General features: G+C 45.3%; 1 protein-coding gene and 1 long non-coding RNA gene across 5 annotated transcripts in view; one reads left to right on the forward strand and one right to left on the reverse strand.

The window, feature by feature from the left end:
- Positions 1-1,886: 1,886 nt before the first annotated feature.
- Positions 1,887-21,354, reverse strand: part of LOC117367672 — a 60,809-nt gene continuing 41,341 nt past the window's right edge. The window contains exons 6-7 of the long non-coding RNA XR_004540814.1: positions 4,887-5,000; positions 1,887-2,469 (exon numbers count right to left, since the gene is read on the reverse strand). This is a non-coding gene — a long non-coding RNA (uncharacterized LOC117367672). The remainder of the gene's footprint in view (positions 2,470-4,886; positions 5,001-21,354) is intronic.
- Positions 7,448-21,354, forward strand: part of LOC117367620 (zinc finger protein 271-like) — a 35,917-nt gene continuing 22,010 nt past the window's right edge. For 3 of the 4 annotated variants that reach the window (XM_033960354.1, XM_033960352.1, XM_033960355.1), the window contains exons 1-5: positions 7,448-7,694; positions 11,028-11,154; positions 15,057-15,170; positions 16,930-17,081; positions 19,314-19,440. In XM_033960354.1, the coding sequence (XP_033816245.1) occupies positions 7,671-7,694; positions 11,028-11,154; positions 15,057-15,170; positions 16,930-17,081; positions 19,314-19,440 (544 nt within the window). In that variant the 5' untranslated portion in view covers positions 7,448-7,670. The remainder of the gene's footprint in view (positions 7,695-11,027; positions 11,155-15,056; positions 15,171-16,929; positions 17,082-19,313; positions 19,441-21,354) is intronic. The other variant, XM_033960353.1, reaches the window with a different exon arrangement.

The following is a 21,354-nucleotide window of genomic DNA, read 5'->3' on the forward strand; positions in this document are numbered from 1 at the left end:
CGCTTCCCTTGACATACTGAAAACAAGAGAATGGTACTCTAATGTAACCTGTTTATTTATGTATTTGTTGTTATTTTATGTATTTAAGAATTGTAACCTACTTAGTTTATAAGCGGGATATAAATTTTTAAAATAAAATAAAATCTAAATATTAATCATATGTGTGAGATAGACCTCATGACAAAATGAAAAGTTGAGGGGTTTCCTTCCCTCCCAGCTCCAGATCCTAATACAAATAAAAGCCAAAGAAGGCAGTTCCTATGAAAGCTAATAAAATAATGTATTAATTAGCCCAATAAAAAGGTATCTTCTCATTTTCTTTTATTTGTGTGTGTGTGTATTTTTTTAAAATCTCTATTAATTTCCACAGTTAAAAATGGGTCAGGGATCCATCATCTACCCTGTATTCTGAAAAAGTACCACAGGAGGGCAGCATTGGGCATAATAGGGATGGCTGAGGCAATGGTGCCCTCTTGTGGGAAATCTTCAGAATTGTGTGTTCAAATGAAGGTAAACCTTAGACATTTTTACAACAAAAAGGGGCTGGATAGGATTTGAACTTTATAACACTTTAGGAATTTATTTTTCCCTTATTTCAGGCTCAGATCACTGCCAAAGAAAGATGTTATCCAAAGGTTGGTTGGTTGAAGTACTAAACTCCTCTGGTGCAAATTCAAGTGTGTACATTGTTTTCAATAGATGTAAATAATTTATATATTTAACACATTTTTTTTCTCATCTCATTCATTTAAGAGGTTAAACATACAATAAAATAAATTATTCCAGGTACTAATCCTCATGAGAAATCCCTTCAAATCAGATTCCTCAAACACTTATATAGAGAGCAGATCTTGTCGGAAGGCACAGACTCGCCCAGCAATTGAGACTTTTGTACTATCTTCATCTCATCAAAACTGCTGCCCTTTCCTTTTCATGTTTGAGGAAGGGGGGCTGGCAAATTACAAAAGCCTTAAGGTGTTGTCAGAAAATTGCCAAGTTAACCCAATTCTAGGAGGGAGACCTTTTGGCCAGTTGGTTCTGAACTCACACCCCAAGGTGTGGGATTTGTAGCCTGATTCGGGGCACTGAAATCAGTACTGTAGGTCTCGTTAGGCACCAGGACTGGCCTTAAAACTCCCTCCTGGCTATCTTTGCGCTTCTGCATTGTAAAACATGTGGGTAGGGTTTCCTTGACTTGTGATATTAGCAGTCACGCCTTCAGACATGCCAACCTGCCAGCTTACAAAGTCATTTCACTGGAGCTATATGGTAATCCTACTCAAGAAAGATGGAGGGATGAAAATAGAGAAGACACTTGGGCAACGGGAGAGGAATTCTGGGCAGAAGGAGATGCCATGCCCGAGTGGTAGGAGGGAGTAGTTCCCAGTAGGAGGCAGCATTGCATTGGATCTGTTACTGGTTGGTAAGCTGGTGGAGGGGGGTGTGCGGTTCAAGGTTCACCTGAATCTCCTAATACCCTTGAGCCAGCCCTAGGGTTACCAGATTTGTTCCAGAAAAAAAAAAAAGACATGTGGCCCCACCTCATTCTGTCCCCAGCCCTGCCCCCACACAAAGCTCATCTCTCTTTCCCTGAGTCCAGGCCACATCTGGAGGGCCTCCAAGCATGTGCAGATGTTTCTATATGTCATGTCTCTGTCCAAGTTAGATTATAAGCTCTTCTGAGCAGGGACCGTTTATAAATATCAAAATGTACAGCGCTGAGTACGCCTTTCAGCACTTTATAAGTGATAAGTAGTAGTAGATGTGACATCATTGCATTACATCCGCACATGCTCAGAGGCCCTCCAGATGCAGCCTCAAGCCCAGGGCCTTCCAAAACATGGACAAACTGCCAGGTTTTGAAAATGGATCTGGACATGTCCAGGTTTTCAGAGTCATCTGGAAACTCTAAACAGCCCTGCACCAAGCAAGGTGATCGTCCATCTTACACGCCACACGGGATGGCTGATAATTGTTTGTACATGCAAGGGTGATGGCCACTGAGCCTTAAGATACCAGAAAGGTTTTACCACAACACAGAAAGAGGGAACGGAAGAGGAGGGAGAGGAAAATGAACAGCAAAGCCGTTTACAAAAAAGAAGAGTTTTCTTTTTAATTCAGGCCTAAGAGTCCTCCACACTTGGTCCCAAAGCACGGAGAACCCCAGGAACTTCTTTAACTATTCAGTTCATATATAAATACACCTGCTTTATTATAGTGGAGAAATATGTTACCCTCTTCTTAGGTTTACAGCGACCTCTTGACTGTTTTGTGGAAAAGCTTACATACAAAGGAAAGCAGTTTCACCATTAGCAGGTCCCTCACCCAAGCACCAGCGCCTCACCCTACAGCCGTTAGCTAGGCTGTCTGTCCCTCAGTCTTGCATCAGGGTTTCATCACCTCTTCCAGCATTTCGGTCTGAGATACTCCCAGCTTCCAACAGACAGGCTTTAGCTGGTGATTCAGTGGCTACAGCACAGAGGGGTGAAGGTGACAAATGAGAGAAATTACAAAGTTAACACATGGAACTGCATCAGATTTACAGTGACGATAGTTCTCAAACCATAGCACAGAGCGCCTGAAGCACTGGGGGAGGAGAGGGGCTGGAATGTGTCTGTCTGAGACCCTGAGGTGTACCTCCCTGGTCAGAGGTTAAGGTTCAATTAGGATCCCAGGGGGGACCAGGGCAGGGAAAGCTGTGGGGGTGGGGTAGAGAGCTGCATAGGAACGGAGACGACGGGAATCCCGTGGGTTCCCCCTTCAGGTCACGGGGATCCCGTGGGGACGCCCCATAGGGTCGCGGGGATCATGTGGGGACGCCCTCTAGGGTCACGGGGTTGGATGCACTCGAGCCGCGAGGCTCGTCTTCTTTTCCCTACCTGCCCTGCCGCAGCACACAGCCGACCCAGAAGTCTTCCACAATGTCAGTGCTGACGGAGGGAGGGCTTAAGCAAAGCCCTCCCTCCCTCCAACGTCAGCGCTGACATCGGAAAGACTTCTGGTTGGCTGTGTGCTGTGGCAGGGCAGGTAGGATAAATTCAAGGCAGTGGCGTACCAAGGGGGGGGGGGCGGTCCGCCCCGGGGCAGCCTTAGGAGGGGTGCAGAGCCAGCCAGATCCCCTTACCTTCGTGGCGCTTTCCCCCGACCGACCAACACCAGGCCCGGTCCGACAAAACTCTCTGCCCTGTAGCCGCGAATCTAAATTACCTTTTTACAGCAGCTGGATTCAGGGCAGGGAGATTTGTCGGACCGGGCCTGTTCTGTTGTCGGGCGGGCAGGGAAGCGCCACAAAGGTAAGGGGCAGGGAGGAAGAAAGGGAGGAAAGGTGGAGTGGAGAGGAAAAGACACTAAAGGGAAATGGGTAAAACTGAGGGGGGTGAAGGATGCTGAAAGCACTGGGGAAGACCGAGGAGGGATAAGGACGCTGAAAGGACATGGGGAAGACGGAGGGGGGGGGAGAAGGATGCTGAAAGGACATGGGGAAGATGAGGGGGAGAAGGACGCTGAAAGGACATGGGGAAGACAGAGGGGGAGAAGGACACTGAAAGCACATGGGGAAGACAGAGGGGGGAGAAGGATACTGAAAGCACATGGGGAAGACAGAGGGAGGAGAAGGACGCTGACAGGACATGGGGAAGATGGGGGGAGAAGGACGCTGAAAGGAAATGGGGAAGAGAGAGGGGAGAAGATGCTGAAGGGAAATGGGGAAGAGAGAGTGGGGAGAAGACGCAGAAGGGAAATGGGGAAGAGAGAGTGGGGAGAAGATACTTAAGGGAAATGGGGAAGAGAGAGTGGGGAGAAGACGCTGAAGGGAAATGGGGAAGAGAGAGTGGGGCAAAGACGCTGGCAGGGAAGAAGACAGAGATGCCAGACTATGGGGAGAGCGGAGGGAAGAGGATGGGTGGCAGACCAATTTGGAAGGGGAGAGAAAGGGAGAGGCACAGTAACAGAGCAAATGGAAGACGCAGAGAAAAGAGAAATAGTGGATGGAAGGAACTGAATGAGAACATGAGGAAATCAGAAACCAGGCAACAAAGGTAGGAAAAAAATTATATTTCTTTTTTTTTGCTTCAGGATAAAGTAGTATATTAGTTGTGTTGATAAAAATTTATAAACATTAGAGGCTCTAGTAGAAACCCGTTTACAAAGTATGTATTCTTCCCAATTAATATTTCCAAATTAATAAAGTCTCTTTGCTTATTTGTAAATGGGTTTCTACCAGAGCCTTTAATTCAGTAGCATAATTAAATGAAATAACTAACTTTCTGAAGTTTATAGGGATGGGCGGGGACGGATGGGATTCCTCGCGGGGATGGGTGGGGATGGAGGGATTCCTCACGGGGACGGGTGGGATTTCTGTCCCCGCGAAACTCTCTAGGTTGGGGGAGGAGGTGGGGTTAGATAGACCTGTGTTCCAAGTATAGTGCATGAAACCTAATAACTGCAAGAGCCAACAGCCACTGTGGATTATGCTATTTTTACTATGAAAAATGTACTAAATTTGAGCAAAACTTGTTAGTTTCAATAAAGCCATCAGCTTGGACATCGACTCTCCACAATTTTCTGTTTTCTCGTGTGTTCTTCTTGTGGGGAGAATAGGGTCAGTTTCTTTTGCTATTTATACTAATCCACCAGCAATCCAAAAACTTCATTCCAACTGCATCCTGTTCCCTCCATAACAGAGAAGCCTTCTCATCACCACCGTTTCTTTTAATAATGCAGGGTTTTGCCAGTTGCTTCCTCCATCCCCGGGGCAGCCTACTACATCCAAAGTGAACAGGCCATGGGAAGAAGAGAGAGGATAATGACTTTTTATCTCTCCATGAAATTAGTGAATGGTCTAGGCTGACCTTAGTAAAGGTGTACAGGAGGAATTTTATACTTACTTGTTACAGGAGGGTGAATCTGTTCAGATGTCTCCGATTCAGGAGGATCCACGAAGGGGAGCTCTCCCTCTTACTTAACACTCAGCAAGAACACAGATGTTACACTCGGAAGCCCTGTGATGAGAAAATATTTACAAGGATTCACCAAGGATATAATTATATTAAGTTTCCAAATGTTTGATGGCCAGGACCCATCTCCTATGAAAAATGCAAAGCCCTTTAAATCCTAAACATTTACTCACTCTTCATGGGGCCATGGGACTTTCCCATCTTCCTTTTTAATCTTGAATATAACATCAGGATTAACAACTGAATATCCTGTTAATATGGAGCAGGAAAATGACATTTAGTTGTATCTAGAAACCATGTGAAGGTTCCATTTGGTTCCTATTCTGAAGAAGCAATGCATGAAAGTGTGCATGGAGGTGTGTTTACGTGTGTGTGGATGGAGAGGAGTTAAATATTTGTCTGACAAAGCTTGGAGAGAAGAGGCAGCTACAACCTGTCACTTGATTAAGTTTAAAAACCTCAGACATTTCTCTTCATTGTCCTTCCAGTTGGAGGCATTGCATATGTCAGTCTTCTCGGTAACATCTGCTACCATCTGAAGTGTGCAGCTGACATGTCATGTCCTCATACAGAGTTTTAGCTCTCAGTAAGAAATCTGAGTGGTAAATCTTCCTCCTGGTCTTTTATACCAAATTTTTATTCTATAGCTGAGGTTCTCAAACCAGTCCTTGGGACATACCAAGCCAATCAGGTTTTCAAGGTATTCATAATGAATATTCATAAGAAAGATTTGCATACACAATGGACTCAGAGCATGCAAATTTATCCATGCATATTCATTGTGAGTATCCTGAAAACCTGACTGGTCATGTATGAAACCTCTATATTAAGGTCTTTCACTGGCTCCTGGAGGATATGGGTTGGCATCAGAAGTCAGGTTCCAAGTTTCAGATGCCCATGGTACCTGAAACCTGTGATTTTTTTTAACCACCGATTTCCTAATGGGTCTGTGTAGATCAGGGGTGTCCAATCTGCGGCCCCAGAAACATTTTTTTTGGCCAATGAAGCCATAAGGTTGGACACCCCTGGTGTAGATGATAATTAGACATATTTACCTTGTGAAAAGACGATCCCTGCTCGGGACAGAGATGACATAAGGGCTGGGGATGCCCTTGGGGTTCACCGAGGAGGAGTCAGGAGTTGAAAGCAATTCTCGAAGAGGTGAGCTTTTAACTTGGACTCGAACACTGCCAGAGACAGAGCCCACTGTAGGGAATCAGGCAGTTTGTTCCAGGCATATAGCGCAGCAAGGCCAGAGTCTGTAGTTGGCAGTGGAGGAGAAGGGCACAGACAGGAGGAACCTACTGGATGTGCAGAGTTCACCAAGGGGGGGTGAAGGGGGGTTAGGAACATAGGGGGAGATAAGTGAGGAGAGATAATGAGGGGCTGCTAAGTGAATGCATTTGTAGGTCAGTTGGGGGTTTCTAACGCCTAACGGCATGAAATTGAAGGAGTTAGATAAGCATTTTGTTAACACCGTAACAATAGTAAAATGATCAAATGTAAACATAAACCCAATAATGGAGGGGAGGGGGGATTCATCAAGGGGTGCTTTCACCTGTTTCCTGAAGTAGAGGGAGATTTAGCCCCTCTGGGAGTAAATATCAAAGTGACTGAAATACAGGGGCTATAGAGAAAGGAGATGATATGGGAGTAAGTGGCAGACGGTGGGTTAGGGGGGGGATGTTAACCTGCCAGAAATGGACTGTAGTATCCCTGTTCTGCGGGTTAGAAAATCTCACAGTACTATTGCACACATTAATATAGCAAGGAAATCACACATCCTCAGCTGCACAAATGCATGATCCAGGCTGAGGATTTCCCTCTTCCTGGAAGAGGCTGGGCTGATCCTGATCTGCAGATCTGAGACTAGGGCTTGCAGGGATTTCCAGTTGCAGCACAAAGTTTCTGCTTCCTTTTCTCAATCTTTTCCCCTTTGGCAGCTCTGGGGAAGTAGAGGAAGAGCTGCCCATGCTCAAAGCTCTTTCAAAGGGTCCCCCCTTGATGAGCTCATCCTGGAATATCCCGCCTCCTTAAGGTGGTTCTTTAGAGATAGCTCAGGCAGCCCCCACAAAGACGATTAAATGAGTTCCTCAAACTCACGGCCCGGGGGCCACACGCCAGGTCCTATTTTGAGGCCCTCGGTATATTTATCATAATCACAAAAAGTAAAATAAAACAGTTTCTTGATCATGTCTCTTTAGCTATAAATGACAATATTACTATTAAGACTTAGCCAAAAGGAAAGATTTAGAAACTATAAAGTTTTTACCTCATGCAAAATTGTCATTTCTTTAATAAGACATTAACTATTTTTTTCTGAGGCCCTCCAAGGACCAACAAATCCAAAATGTGGCCCTGCAAAGGGGTTTTCCTGCATTTGCTGTTTCTACAGCTCCACCTTTAAGGAGGTGGGATGTTCCAGGATGACCTTAGCAAGGGGGGAGTAGGCTCAGCTTTTTTCTCTACTCCCCCCACCCCAGCTGCAAAACCGGAAAAGATTCATTAGAGGAAGCAGAAACTTTCTTTGTCCTGCAACTGAAAATCCCTACCACACCCAGTCTCCTTTCTGCAGAGGGGCATCGATGGGACTTAGCTGAGACCCTCAGGATCAGCCCAGCCTCCTCCTGTCTTGCTCATTTTCCCAGGAAGAGGGAAATCTCCAGCCTGAATCTGTGGCAGCAGCTGCAGAATTCAGAGGGACACAGGAAGAAAATGTCTGTCCTAGACTGTGATCAGGCAAGAAATGTTTTTCTCTCCTCTTATATACAGTGATTCCCTTCGCTTTCCTTCTGTCTGTTTTGGAGGGAAGGGAGGTAGATTGCAGTAATCTGTATATTTGGGTCCAGTCCTAGGGGTTTATGAGATAGGAAGAGGGAAAGACGGATGTCTCTGGTTATTTTACTCATGCATGGTCTCTTTAATACAGTGGTCTCAAACTCAAATCTTTTGCATGGCCATATTTTGGATTTGTAGGTATTTGGAGGGCCACAGAAAAAATAGTTAATGTCTTATTTAAAAAATTGACAATTTTGCATGAGGTAAAACTCTTTATAGCTTATAAATCTTTCCTTTAGGCTAAGTCTTAATAATAATATTGTCATTTATAGCTAAAGAGACGTATGATCAAGAAACGGGTTTTATTTAACTTTTGTGATTATGATAGACATAACGAGGGCCTCAAAACAGTACCTGGCGGGCCGCATGTGGCCCCCGGGCTGCGAGTTTGAGACCACTGCTTTAATAGATGTTAGGCTCAAGGCTGGAGTCCACTAGACTAGAGTGCATTTGTGCAGCTGAGGATATGTGGTTTCCCTGCTGCATTAATACATGTCAAAGTACTGTGGGATTTCATAACCTGCAGGCAAAATACTGCAATCCACCTCCAGCAGGTTAAGGTCTTAGATGCACTAAAGTTGGTGTCGCTAAGCCAGTTTTGACTGCTTTAGCGACAATTGCATTTGCCGACCCGATGCGCAAAACGGCTCAGCATGTGTTTTCCCCCTCATAGTAACATAGTAACATAGTAGATGACGGCAGATAAAGACCCGAATGGTCCATCCAGTCTGCCCAATCTGATTCAATTTAAATTATTATTTTTATTTTTATTTTTTTCTTCTTAGCTATTTCTGGGCGAGAATCCAAAGCTTTACCCGGTACTGTGCTTGGGTTCCAACTGCCGAAATCTCTGTTAAGACTTACTCCAGCCCATCTACACCCTCCCAGCCATTGAAGCCCTCCCCTGCCCATCCTCCTCCAAACGGCCATGCACAGACACAGACCCTCGATCGCCCATTTTCTGATCCGGCCATTCAAATTAGCTGTTTAATTTTAAAACCCGGTCCAAACTACCCGAGCGAATGATGCACTAACACTGTTTGGCAATACACACAAAAAAAGCGACTGGTCAAGACCAGTTGCTTAAGTGTCTTGCCAGTAAATTTTTTTTAATGCGCATAGATGCTGTGCATGTGTTACACATGCACAATATCTGCCCCATGACCCCCCCCTCAAGAAAAAGCACTCCTCTGCCGATGATGGCCCTCCCTGACGAACTGGCACTGGGGACTGACCTGCCCCACACCAGTGAAAATTGGCAGGAGAGATGCCCACTCCCTCCTGTCTTGCTTTTTCCCCCCCCCCCACAATGTGAGAAAAAATTGGCAGGAGAGATGCTCATTTCCTCCTGCCAACAGAGGCCTTCCCATGCCAGACACCCTCGAACCATCCCTTCCCCCCCCCCCAAAAAAAAAAAGGCAGGAGGCGCCTTAGGCATTTGAGCCAATCAGGGCCTTGCGCCCCCCCTCCCTTGCATCACATGATGCACCAAGGAGGGAAAGGCCAACCATTTTGGATCGACGGGTCTCAGATTTGGAGAGACAGAGTCTCTTTCCTGCTGACTTCACACTAAGATGAGGGGGGAGGGGGATAAGCCAGTGGCAGGAGGGAGTGCACATCCCTCCTGTCTTTTCGGGGGGAGGTGGAGGGAGGGTAGGGGATGGTTCGGAGGGGTGCCTGGGTGGGCCTCTGTTGGCAGGAGGGAGTGGGCATCCTTCCTGCCAATTCTTTTCTCACATTGTTGGGAGGGGGGAATCGGCAAGGCAGGAAAGAGTAGGCATCCCTCCTGCCAATTTTCGCTGGCATGGGGAGGGGGGTTGGTTGGTCCCCAGTGCCAGTTTGTTAGGGAGGACAATCATTGGGGGGGGGGCTTTTTTCTTTTAAATGGGGCAGTTATTGTGCATGTGTAGCACACATGCAGCATCTGTGCCCATAAAAAAAGAATAAAAAAGGTTTCCTGCCCCGAACAGCTGAGTGGCAGGAGGCTGCTTTGGGTCTTCCCCTGCCGGCTCTGCACATGTGTGAGAGTCGCTCTCACAGCGATCAATCGGGTGGGAGAGATGAGGATTATGACGAACTTCCACTCAAATCATTTGCATGCAAAATTTTTAGTGCATCAATAGCTCTTTTAGAATTGGCCAAAAATCTGATTAGATTTTGACTCACGGAGTTTTACCAATCCTGTTTAGTGCATCTGGCCCTAAGTTTCTTACCAACACTCACTCGCCCCATTCCCAACTTTGTATGTGTTCAGCCGGTTCATAGACAAAACCGCCAAAGACAAAGGCGCGCGCCGACAACTGAGCGCAAGACGGAAGCGCGTGCCAAAGAAAAAGAGTATGTTTAGGGGCTCCGACGGGGGTTTTTGTTGGGGAACCCCACCACTTTGCTTAATACAGATTGTGGCGGCGTTGTGGGGTTTTGGGGAGTTGTAACCCCCCTCATTATACTGGAAACTTAACTGTTTCCCTGTTTTTTAAGGAAAAAGTGAAGTTTTCAGTAAAATGTGGGGGTTACAACCCCCCAAACCCCCCCACAATGCGGTGCGATCTGTATAAAGTGGGGGGTTCCCCCCCCCACTCCCTCCATCGGAGCCCTTTAAAACAGTCATTTTCTTCGGTGCACGCCTCCATGTTGCGCTCAGTTGTCTGCACGCGCCTTTATCCCGGCGCACTTTTGACCTGACACCGTTCAGCCAGATCTCTGTCCAGGTTTTCCATCTGACTCAGAAATGTTCAGATGGTCCACAGCATCTCCTTTCCCATGCGCCCACCATGTTCACTTCTTTGATATTATTTTCACATTAAGAACTGTTCGTCCTTCCCTACTCTGCCATCTCTGTCCTTCCTGTTAATAGCAACAACACAGACAAATACACTGACCCCAAAACTCTCCACTTCTCCTAGGACAAGCAGGATGAGTCAGCCACATATGGGTGTTGTCCCAACAGCTCCCAATTTGCAGATAAGCTCTCCAATAGCTCAGAGAGATTTTTTTTTTTTCACATCCTTGCTTCTCTCTTTTCCTCTTCCTTCCTCCAAGGACTAAATCAGCCAACATATTTCCAGTATTGTCTAAGGAGCAGGAAATCTATTTCTGGAATTTTTAAAGGAACAGAACTGTCTTCATACTATAATGCACTAGAGATCTGATCTTACTGACAGAGGTCATATAACAAAGCCTGCTACAGAAACATATGGAAACTGGCCGACTGTGTTCTTGTCCGCTTTCCAGACGTCCGTCATATTCAAGGATGTCGCTGGTTATTTCTTGGAGATGGAGTGGGACGTTCTGGGAGAATGGCAGAAAGAGCTGTACAAGAAGGTCATCAAGGAGGTTCATGACATCCTCATCTCGCGAGGTAAATACACTTTTTCTATAAACTATCGCAGGCTTGTCATCAAGAAGATTAGCATCTGTAATGTCTCCACCTACCGTAGTTGGGCCAGGTAAATACTCAAATCCCAATATACATATGTAGCCCCTGGCTTCCTATGGTACCCTGTGGCTGGTTATGTTCAGGTATGAACACATTAATCCTATTTTGAAGAAGCTTCACTGGCTGCCATTTCGCTTCCGTATATAATTAAAAATTTTGAAATTTGTCCAGCGGGGAATCTATGACACTCTATCTATTTGTTAAAGTGTTTGACATTGTATAGGCCGTCTAGATCAGTGTTCTTCAACCTTTTGACACTTATGGACCGGCGGAAATAAAAGAATTATTTTGTGGACCAGTAGTTGAAGAACACTGGGCTAAGTCATGGGCCAGACTCCGCCCATCTCCGCCCCAGACCCCGCCCCCATAATACTACTAATTGTAACACCAGTTTTCCATTAATTTTTCATATATACACACAATATAATCGTATTAACAACACAAAATAGTTAACCACAAAATTAAAATACACTACAGGTAATTGAGGCCAGCAGCGTGCCAGATTTTAAGAAAAGATGGGATTGGCATGTGGGTTCTCTTCATAGAGGAAGTTAGGGGGTGGGTCATTAGTGTGGGCAGACTAGATGGGCCGTGGCCCTTTTCTGCCGTCATTTTCTATGTTTCTAAAGCATACTCTATGCTTTTCAACAGATAACCCCCATGCAAATGCAGGACCAAAAACTAAAAGTACTAATATATACGAACAAAACCCTAAGATGCAAGACTGCAAACAGTACAACCCCAGAGGAAAAGAAACAAATGCATTTCTTCCTGAACAGACAGCAGATGTAAATCAATCACTAAATTAAAAAAAATAAAAGCATTCCCCCTACCATTGTTGTCTCTCTCCCTCCATGCTGTGCCTTGCCTTCTGACCCCCGGTGTTATCTTCAGGCCGGTCCCTGAGTGCTGCAGTGCACAAAGCTGTGGGCATTGGCTCCTCACGCGTGTCCTGTGCCTCATCTGGAAGCCTTCCCTGTGACATTGCGACATCAGAGAGAGAAGGCTTCCGGTTCAGGCGCAGGATGCGCGTAGGAGCCTTGTCCCACGGCTTTGTGCACTGCAGCAATCAGGGAGCCGGCCCGAAGACGCCGCATTGATCGCACCGTGGACCAGCAGCTAAAGAACACTGTCTTGGGCCCGATGGACGTGCTGGCCCTGCAGACCAGCAGAAAATTTCTGCGGACCGGCAGTTGAAGAACACTGGTCTCGATCATTGAGGTCTGAAAAATGTTTACTATTGGATGTGAATAAAAGAGAGGAAGTCAGATATGTGAGCACAATGAAGTCTTGCTTTTCCATTGCGGGCCCGGCTTTGTGGAATGCATTGTCAGGTACTCTGCGATTTTGTGGAGATTGTTGACGTTCAGACAATTGCCGAACAACACATTTCTTTGTTCAAGCCTTTTACTGATGTAAGAAGGTCATACTTTGTGAGATGGAACTCTTCCATTTTAATTATGTTTTATATCATTGGGAGATAAATGATGTCTTCAAATGGTATGCATGTTTATTGTGAGCCGCTGAGGCATTAAGCAGATTAAAATATTTTAAATATATTAAATAAATAAAAGGAGAGTAAATAGTGCCACTAGAAATTCCCTCTTTGCTAGTATATTCAGGGTTCTGGGACGCTGATCCCCAGAGCTATATGCATAAAGGTAGCCTGATGCTTAGAGAAATTCGCAACCAGCTCCCCTAAAAGTAGTAACCAGAGAGAGACAAACTTGTTTCTCCCTACTCCCTTCTGACTCCCAAACTGCCTCTCTCTGCTTTTCTGTACACCAGGGGTGTCAAAGTCCCTCCTCGAGGGCCGCAATCTAGTCGGTTTGTCAGGATTTCCCCAATGAATATGCACGAGATCTATTTGCATGCACTGCTTTCATAGATCTCATGCGTATTCATTGGGGAAATCCTGACAAATCGACTAGATTGCGGCCCTCGAGGAGGGACTTTGACACCCCTGCTCTACACCAGTGGTCTCAAACTCAAACCCTTTGCGGGGCCACATTTTGGATTTGGAGGTACTTGGAGGGCCACAGAAAAAAATAGTTAATGTCTTATTAAAGAAATGACAATTTTGCATGAGGTTAAACTCTTTATAGTTTATAAAACTTTCCTTTAACAGTTTTACCTTATGCAAAATTGTCATTTCTTTAATAAGACATTAACTACTTTTTCTGCGGCCCTCCAAGTACTCTATTTTTTCTGCAGCACTCACATTTAAAGGTTAATATCTTTTCTTTCTCAAAACTGGCACATTTCAATTATTAAATTGGAAATAAAATCATTTTCCTACCTTTGCTTGATAATTTCATCAGTCTCTGGTTGCACTTTATTCTTCTGACTGTGCATCCAATATTTCTTCTCTTCTTTCAGCCTCCTGTATGCTTCCTCTCCTCCAGACCTCATTCCCTCTCCCAACTTTTTCTTTCTTTCTCTATGTCTGTCTTTCTCTGATTCCGTGTCCCATTTTTTTGCTTTGTTTCTGGCTCCCTGACACCCCCCCCTTCATTCTTTTTTCCTTCTGGCTACCTGTCCCCCCCTTCTTTCTTTCTTTCTTCCTTCCTGTCCTCCCCCATGCCACCACCGCCGGGGAATAGGCTGCTGTTGCTGCTGCTGCCGCCATCGGAAACAGGCCGAGATCTCCATGGGGCCGACCAACTCTCGCCGCCCGGCGTCAATTCTAACGTCGGAAAGGACGTTCCGGGAAGCCAGGCAGCGATTGGCTAGCCAGAACGTCCTCTCGACGTCAGAATTGAGGTCAGGCGGCGAGAGAAGCAGGGAGGTCAAAGAGCATGGTGCCGACCTGTTCCCCGATGGCAGCGGTGAGAAGGGAAGGGAAGCAGTTGGACACCCCTGCTCTAGACGAGCCGCGAGCCGCACTCTAGGAAGAACAGTGGAGGGTGACCAGTTGTGCGGACCGCCCCCCCCCCCTTGGTACGCCACTGGAGCAGCAGCGTGTCTGGCCGGCTCATTCCATTCAAAGCCGCGGGTGGCGGCTCTTTGCGAGATCCGCGCTTGCGTCTGAAGCCTCTCTGATGTTGTGATGTCAGAGAGGCTTCCGATGCAGGCGTGAATAGCGCAAGGAGCCGCCAACCCGCGGCTTTGAACGGAACGAACCGGCCAGACACGCTGCTGCTCCAAAAGGAAGGGAATGATCCAGTCCAGACCGCGGGCCGCAAATAAAACTTGGAGAGCCACATGTGGCCCACGGGCCGCGTGTTTGAGACCGCTGCGCTACACTGTTTATATCAGGCAGAAAAAAAGAACTCCGACTTTCAAAAGAGCCAATGGTAGCTCTCTGCTCCAAGAGCCAATAGTAGCTCTCTGCTCCACGCAGTGGGAGGAGTCCACACAGTGTGCATGACAACCTCCCCACTGCCAGGACATAGAGCAGTGAATCGCAAACTGTGTGCCACGGCGAGATTGCAGGTGCGCTGGGATTCGCCGGCGCTAGCAGACTGCCTACAGAGAGGCACGTCCTATAGACAGTCAGCTGGTGTCTCTCCTGTTGAGCACGCTCTCACTGTCAGCTCAGGGCCTGTCTGCAGGGCCTTCGCACATGTGCACATCATCGCATCAACGTCCACGCGCTTCGAGGTGTTTAGCGTGCCACGGCTCCGGATAGTTTGCGAGACACTGCAATAGAGAAACCTCTACAAGATTCAGTGAACAGATTAATCCGCTCTCCTCGCACATCCACCTCTCTATGTACCCCTTAAAACACTGCTCCATCAGAACAGGAGACTCATTTCACCTCCCCAGGGGTTTTACAAACCAAATAAAATGTAAATGCCATTTTCCTATATTTTTATTAACAGGTTATTCAATTGTGAATCCTGACGTTATATTCAAGATTAAAAAAGAAGATGAGAAATATTTTGCACAACCCTGTGAAATGGAGGGAAAAGAAAACGTGAATGAGCCCACCAAGAGTAAGCAGGCTTTGCATTTTCAGAACATGATTGACATTAAACATTTAGGGGCCCTTTACTTAAGCTTAGAGGGTGCTAATGGAACTGGTGCATGCTAAATCCCTTAGAAGGGAATAGACTTAGGGCTAGATTCACTAAGCAAACCGATCGTGTACCGATCGGTTTTGTGAGCCCTTTATTTCGGCAGTTGATTTCGGCAGAGATTTCGGCAGTTGGAACCCAAGCACAGTACCGGGTAAAGCTTTGGATTCTCGCCCAGAAATAGCTAAGAAGAAAAAAAAAAAAAAAAAAAAATTTTAAATTGAATCAGGTTGGGCAGACTGGATGGACCATTCGGGTCTTTATCTGCCGTCATCTACTATGTTACTATGACCAGATTTCCCTCCTGCACTATTCACTAACGTCTGTAGCGATCCGATCCCGATCGTATCATGCAAATTAGTAAAGCCCCATGCAAAATAGCCAAGCGATTAATTCACTAACAATTGCTTGGCTATTTTGATCGGGTTTTACTATTGGCAAACCCAACTGCTGCAGACCTGTCGGTAACTGAGTTACCGTCAGGTCTGCAGGTATTTTGACAGGCCTGCCTGTCTTTTTTATTCATTTTTTTTTCATGGCACAGATATTTTGCGTGTGTTACACACACAAAATAAATGCCCCATAAAAAAAATGAAAAGACAGGCAGACCTGTCAAAAAAAAGACCGAGCCCCCCCCCCGACAAACGCGAGGGCCCTCCAGCGACCTACATATAGCAGGAGGGATTCCCACTCCCTCCTGCCTCCACCCAATGCTGCCCTCCCCACCCGCACGAATATGGCAGGAGGGATGCCAACTCCCTTCTGCCGCCAACTAACTTCCCCCCCTCCTACGACCCAACACGGCACGGCCCACCCACACCCGAACGGCCCGACCACGTTAAAGTTGGGAGCAGGAGGGGTGCTCCGTCCCTCCTGCTCCTAGGCCAACCATCCCCTGGCCCACCCCTGGTCGGCCCAGGCGGTCGGGCCTGGCCCACTCACCCAGTGCCTTTAAAATAGTTGGGAGTAGGAGAAATGCTTGTTGTGAGCTCTCTTTTCCACTCAGGGTGAGTAGAGAGCTTCCAGCTGTCTTTGCAGGGAACAAACAATACAGCCTTGAAAAGTGCGCCCACGCTGAGGCTTTCCAAGGCTGCACTTTTCAAGACTATACTGTTTGTTCCCCTGATGAGCCAAACATTGGTGAAACAAGGTCACTTGTTGGGAAGATTGGAGAAGACGTGACAGCGTTGGAGCTCAAGTCGTCTTTTGTCAGCTAAGTCCTTGAACGTGCCTCCGGGTGACTTTGCCCTTTTCTAAACCTGAGCTGTTCTGTGAGAAAGTTTTTTGCCAGTGAAAGTATCAAAAACAGTTTTGATTTGTACCTTATGGTGTTATATTGCTGTATTAGTCTGAGGCTTTTTCTCCCTCTTTTTGGGTGCATGCTGGGTTTGAAGAGGTGGGGTGGGGGTACCTTGGTGCCATGATCACACAACATTTTAAATCATTATATGAACATATTATATGTTGTGCATCCTCGTATAATTTGTTAATACATTTGTGTTTTTCCATTTTTTTTCTGTACTGTTTAAGATTTTTATTGTGCATGTTTGGTTTTTTTTATGGAAGCCACCTAGAACATTTGGATAAATAAAAAGATGAAAACATCACATTAAGCGCTTATAGACTTTGTGGTAATATTTTAAAAAAAACATTTTGTACTATTGTTCTTCTATAACAGTCTCCCAGAATGTCAAGCCCGACATTTTAATCCGATTTGAGAGAGAGACTGAGCCTCAGGGATCTGAGGAAAGAGAGAATCTGACTACCACAGGCACATATGAAGAACTGCAGGAAGCAGGTGATGAACCTTGGATTAAAGCTAGTAATGAGGTAAGACTAACTTTTCCCAAAAGAAAGATGCCTACTCTGGACCAGGCCTAGTGTGAATGAGATTAAAATCACAGCCTCTGGCTTTAATCTTTGTTGTGTAGCTAATGTGTTTCTTCTGGTTTTATTTCTACTTTCTCCTCTCATTGTCGGTTCTCCCTTTTTCGTATCTTTCATTCTTTCTCTTATTCTCCCCTGCCATTATCCCATGTTTCTCTGTTTCTTTTCTGTGGCCTGGGCAAGTCACTAAATCCTCCAGTGCCCACCGCTTTGAAATACCAAAAGCAACAAAAGGTCGGGATACAAGTTCCCATTCCCTTTCTTTCAATATCTATTCTCTCTCATTCTTTTATCAGTTTTTACAATTTCCTCTTAGCTCTCACTATTTCTGACCTCTCTCTATCCATAAGGATTACACATTGCAGCTGTTTCCTGTTGAATTTGTATTCTGTTTGACTCAATTCCATCTTTAACATATAATGTTACCACCCTCCAATTTGATCCACTGTATCATTGCAATATAATTTGTACTCTGATATCACAGTATCTCATTGGTTATCCTCCTTTCACAGATCTTTGAGATGTCTATTATATCCACCTTTTCATTTAGTGCAAAGTACTCTTATCTCCCTTATTTTTCAGGTTTTAAGGATTGGCATACATACATTTCAAAGCATTCTTTTTGTTTGTATTTACAGCCTGCTTAGTAGTTGACCAGGATAGTTAGCAATCTTTACTCTTTGTCTGCTATTCCTTTAAATACTTCTGCTTTTCTTGCAGCTTCTATATTATGATGCCTTTACTTCCTTGATTAAATAGTATCCTTCAAAGTACCTTACTCCATCTGTGTACTCTTAAGTGACTATCAACTTTTCCTTGGATTCTAGTTTAAGAGCTGCTATATCTCCTGTTCAAACTTTAGTATGACCAATCTGATCCTACCCTGTTTAAATTCATCTTCCCTGTACTGCTGTCTCATCCATGCATTGAAACTCTACACCATTGGCTACCTCTTGGGATCTGTGTGTGGAGCAGGAAGGATTTCTGATAATGTTACCCTAGAGCCGCTAGATTTCAACTTTCTATGTAAGAGCCTAACTGTAGCTTCCAGGACCTCTGTCCACACTTTCCAAAGTCTCCGGTACTTTACTAGACAGCTGGTTCCTCCTCAGCACTGTCTAAAATCTTATCTTGGCGATACACGAGGTCTGCCACCTTTGCACCATCCTAAGTTTCCAAGTTTATTTACATTTTAATATACCGACCATCAGCGTGTGTCTGGCCGGTTTACAAAGCTAAAAGTATAAAAGTAAATGTAAACCTGATTCTCTCTCAGTGAAAATACTACACCGACCCTTGCGGAAGGTTTGGCGTTGGGTCTCTCCCTTCCTGCCTATTCGCTTTAATAGTTCCTTTTTACCTGGGATTGATGGGCCGAGTTTTGCTCGGTGGGAAATGAAGGGTATTCATTATGTCTTTCAGTTGGTTAACGATGATGGAACCATTAAAACCTTTGCTCAGCTGCACACAACCTTTGATCGGTGGCTTACAATGCGCACAACCTTTGATTGGTGGCTTACAATGATGGAGTAAGGGGAAGTCACGAGATTAGACGTCTACATGGCTGTGAGGGAAAGGGGATGGAACTACAGTTTGTATAGACTAATGAGGAAGGATAACACACAAGGGTATCCTTTTTGTGTCTCAGAAAATCATTCCTCACCTGGGCGGAGGATCTGAGAGAGGATGGTGGGTCAAGCTATGAATATGCACCTTTCTACAGAAAAGTTTTAAATCTTTTTAGGGAAGTTTGTAGGCGTAGGATTACGAGTAGTGAATTCTAGAGGGAAGGGCCTTGGACAGAGAAGATAGATTGGCGAATGTGCTCATTTTAGACTTCACAATGGGCTGGGATGATGACTTGTTTCTAGTCAGTGTCCTAAAGGGGGTGTAGGGTGTGGTGGTTTATTCCTCTGAAGTACCTTGAGAACCAACAGAAGGGTTTTATAAGTGATTCGATGGGTAATTGGGAGCCAGTGTGATTCTTTTAACAGTGGAGTGGCGTGATCGTACTTTTGTGCATTGTGTATTAGTCAGATTGCAGTGTTCTGGATGATTTGCAATCTATGTAAGTCTTTTGCTTTTAAACTGCCTAGATGATAGGTGGGGATCATTTTAATTAAATGGGGGAAAAAAAAGAATCTGTGACTTAGGGTGTCCTGTTCTCCTTTCCAGGCGTTGGTCACATTCAAGGATGTCGCTGCTTATTTCTTGGAAGTGGAGTGGAGCATGCTGGGAGAATGGCAGAAGGAGCTTTACAAGAATGTCATCAAGGAGATTCATGACATCCTTCAGTCACGAGGTAAATGTTTTCTCTATCATCACCACACAGGCATATTAGCGGTATAAATATCACAGGTCCTAGGTCTCATGGTACCAGAAATGTCTAATCTGTTTTCTGATGCCATCTCATATCCAACAGGAGCCAGTGAAAGACCTCACTGCTTCAAGCTCTGCCAAAGATGCTGCTCTGTGCTAAGAGATCAAATGTACACCTTAAATAGAGGCTTTTAAAAAAAAATCTTTGTAAACCACCTTGAAGCCTGATTAAGCGGTATAACAAATCTTTAGTCAATTTGAAACTGAGTCTGCCTCCCTTTTCTATAGAGAATAATTTGGCACAAAAACCAGAGATGATATTTGCCTTTCAGATTTCTTGCTGAGAACTACAACTTCTGTGTAAGGACATGACAAGTCAGTCCATACTAGTTAAATATACTGTACAACTTGAAACTAGAAAATGACACGGTGACAAAATTCATCACCGTTCCCGTCCCCGCGGATAATCGCGGGAAACCATCTTCATGTCATTCTTTAAGGAGAGAGGGAAGATTCGGAGTATGAATGGCCACAACCACTGACCCGCAAGCTTTGCTTTGAAGAATGCTGGTGTAGAAGGACCGAGGTTGAAACAGACACTATAGAATGACAGTCTCTGGTATCCAGAGCAGATATTGTGATGTCATAATGCCTCATTCCACCAGGGCCTAAGAGCCAATCACATCAGTGATGTCACAATGGCTTCATTATCCTTGGCTCCCATAAGAATCAGAGTATGAATGGCCACAACCACTGACCCGCAAGCTTTGCTTTGAAGAGTGCTGGTGTAGAAGGACTGAGGTTGAAACAGACACTACAAAATGACAGTCTCTGGTATCCAGAGCAGATATTGTGATGTCATAATGCCTCATTCCACCAGTGCCTAAGAGCCAATCACATCAGTGATGTCACAATGGCTTCATTATCCTTGGCTCACATAAGAATCAGAGTATGAATGGCCACAACCACTGACCCTCAAGCTTTGCTTTGAAGAATGCTGAGATTGAGCAGCAACATTCCTGAGCAGATATTGTGATGTCATAATGCCTCATTCCACCAGTGCCTAAGAGCCAATCACATCAGTGATGTCACAATGGCTTCATTATCCTTGGCTCCCATAAGAATCAGAGTATGAATGGCCACAACCACTGACCCGCAAGCTTTGCTTTGAAGAATGCTGGTGTAGAAGGACTGAGGCTGAAATAGACATTAAAAAATGACATGAGATTATTTTCCGCGGTTATCCGTGGGGACGGAAACGGTGATGAATTCTCTACTTGAAACTTCTTCAAATGGTAACCAGAAGATTGCGCCTGAAATACCACCACTTAGAAAGGTCATAACGAGAAACGTCCGTACCAGAAAATCTCTGTGGTATAATATTAGTCAAGTGGTAGGCCACTGCGGCCCCTTCTCTCCAGTCTTCATCAGATAAATATACATACAGACACACACATCCTTGTGCACACATCCTGCTTCATTAAGACAGGAAATGGATGGAAACTCCCCAGGGGCTCTACAAATACAGTTTAAATGTCATTTTCCTATTGGGATTCTTCAGCCTATTGGGAATGACAAGAACAAGGGGGCACTCGGAGAAATTGAAAGGGGACAGGTTTAGAACAAATGCTGGGAAATTTTTCTTCACTCAGAGGGTGGTAGACACCTGGAATGCGCTTCCGAAGGATGTGATAGGACAGAGTACATTAAGGGGATTCAAAGAGGAATTGGACAAGTTCCTGAAGGATATGGGGATTGAGGGATATAGATAGAGGTAGAAATAGGATTAGGATAGAGGAACAGATAGGATTATGAAAGGGTATAGAAAAAGGAACAATGGGGATTGAAAGGTTTTAGACAAAGGATCACTTACAGGTCATGGACCTGATGGGCCGCC

Source organism: Geotrypetes seraphini, chromosome 10, assembly GCF_902459505.1.
Source record: "Geotrypetes seraphini chromosome 10, aGeoSer1.1, whole genome shotgun sequence".
In the NCBI taxonomy this organism is placed as follows: Eukaryota; Metazoa; Chordata; class Amphibia; order Gymnophiona; family Dermophiidae; genus Geotrypetes; species Geotrypetes seraphini.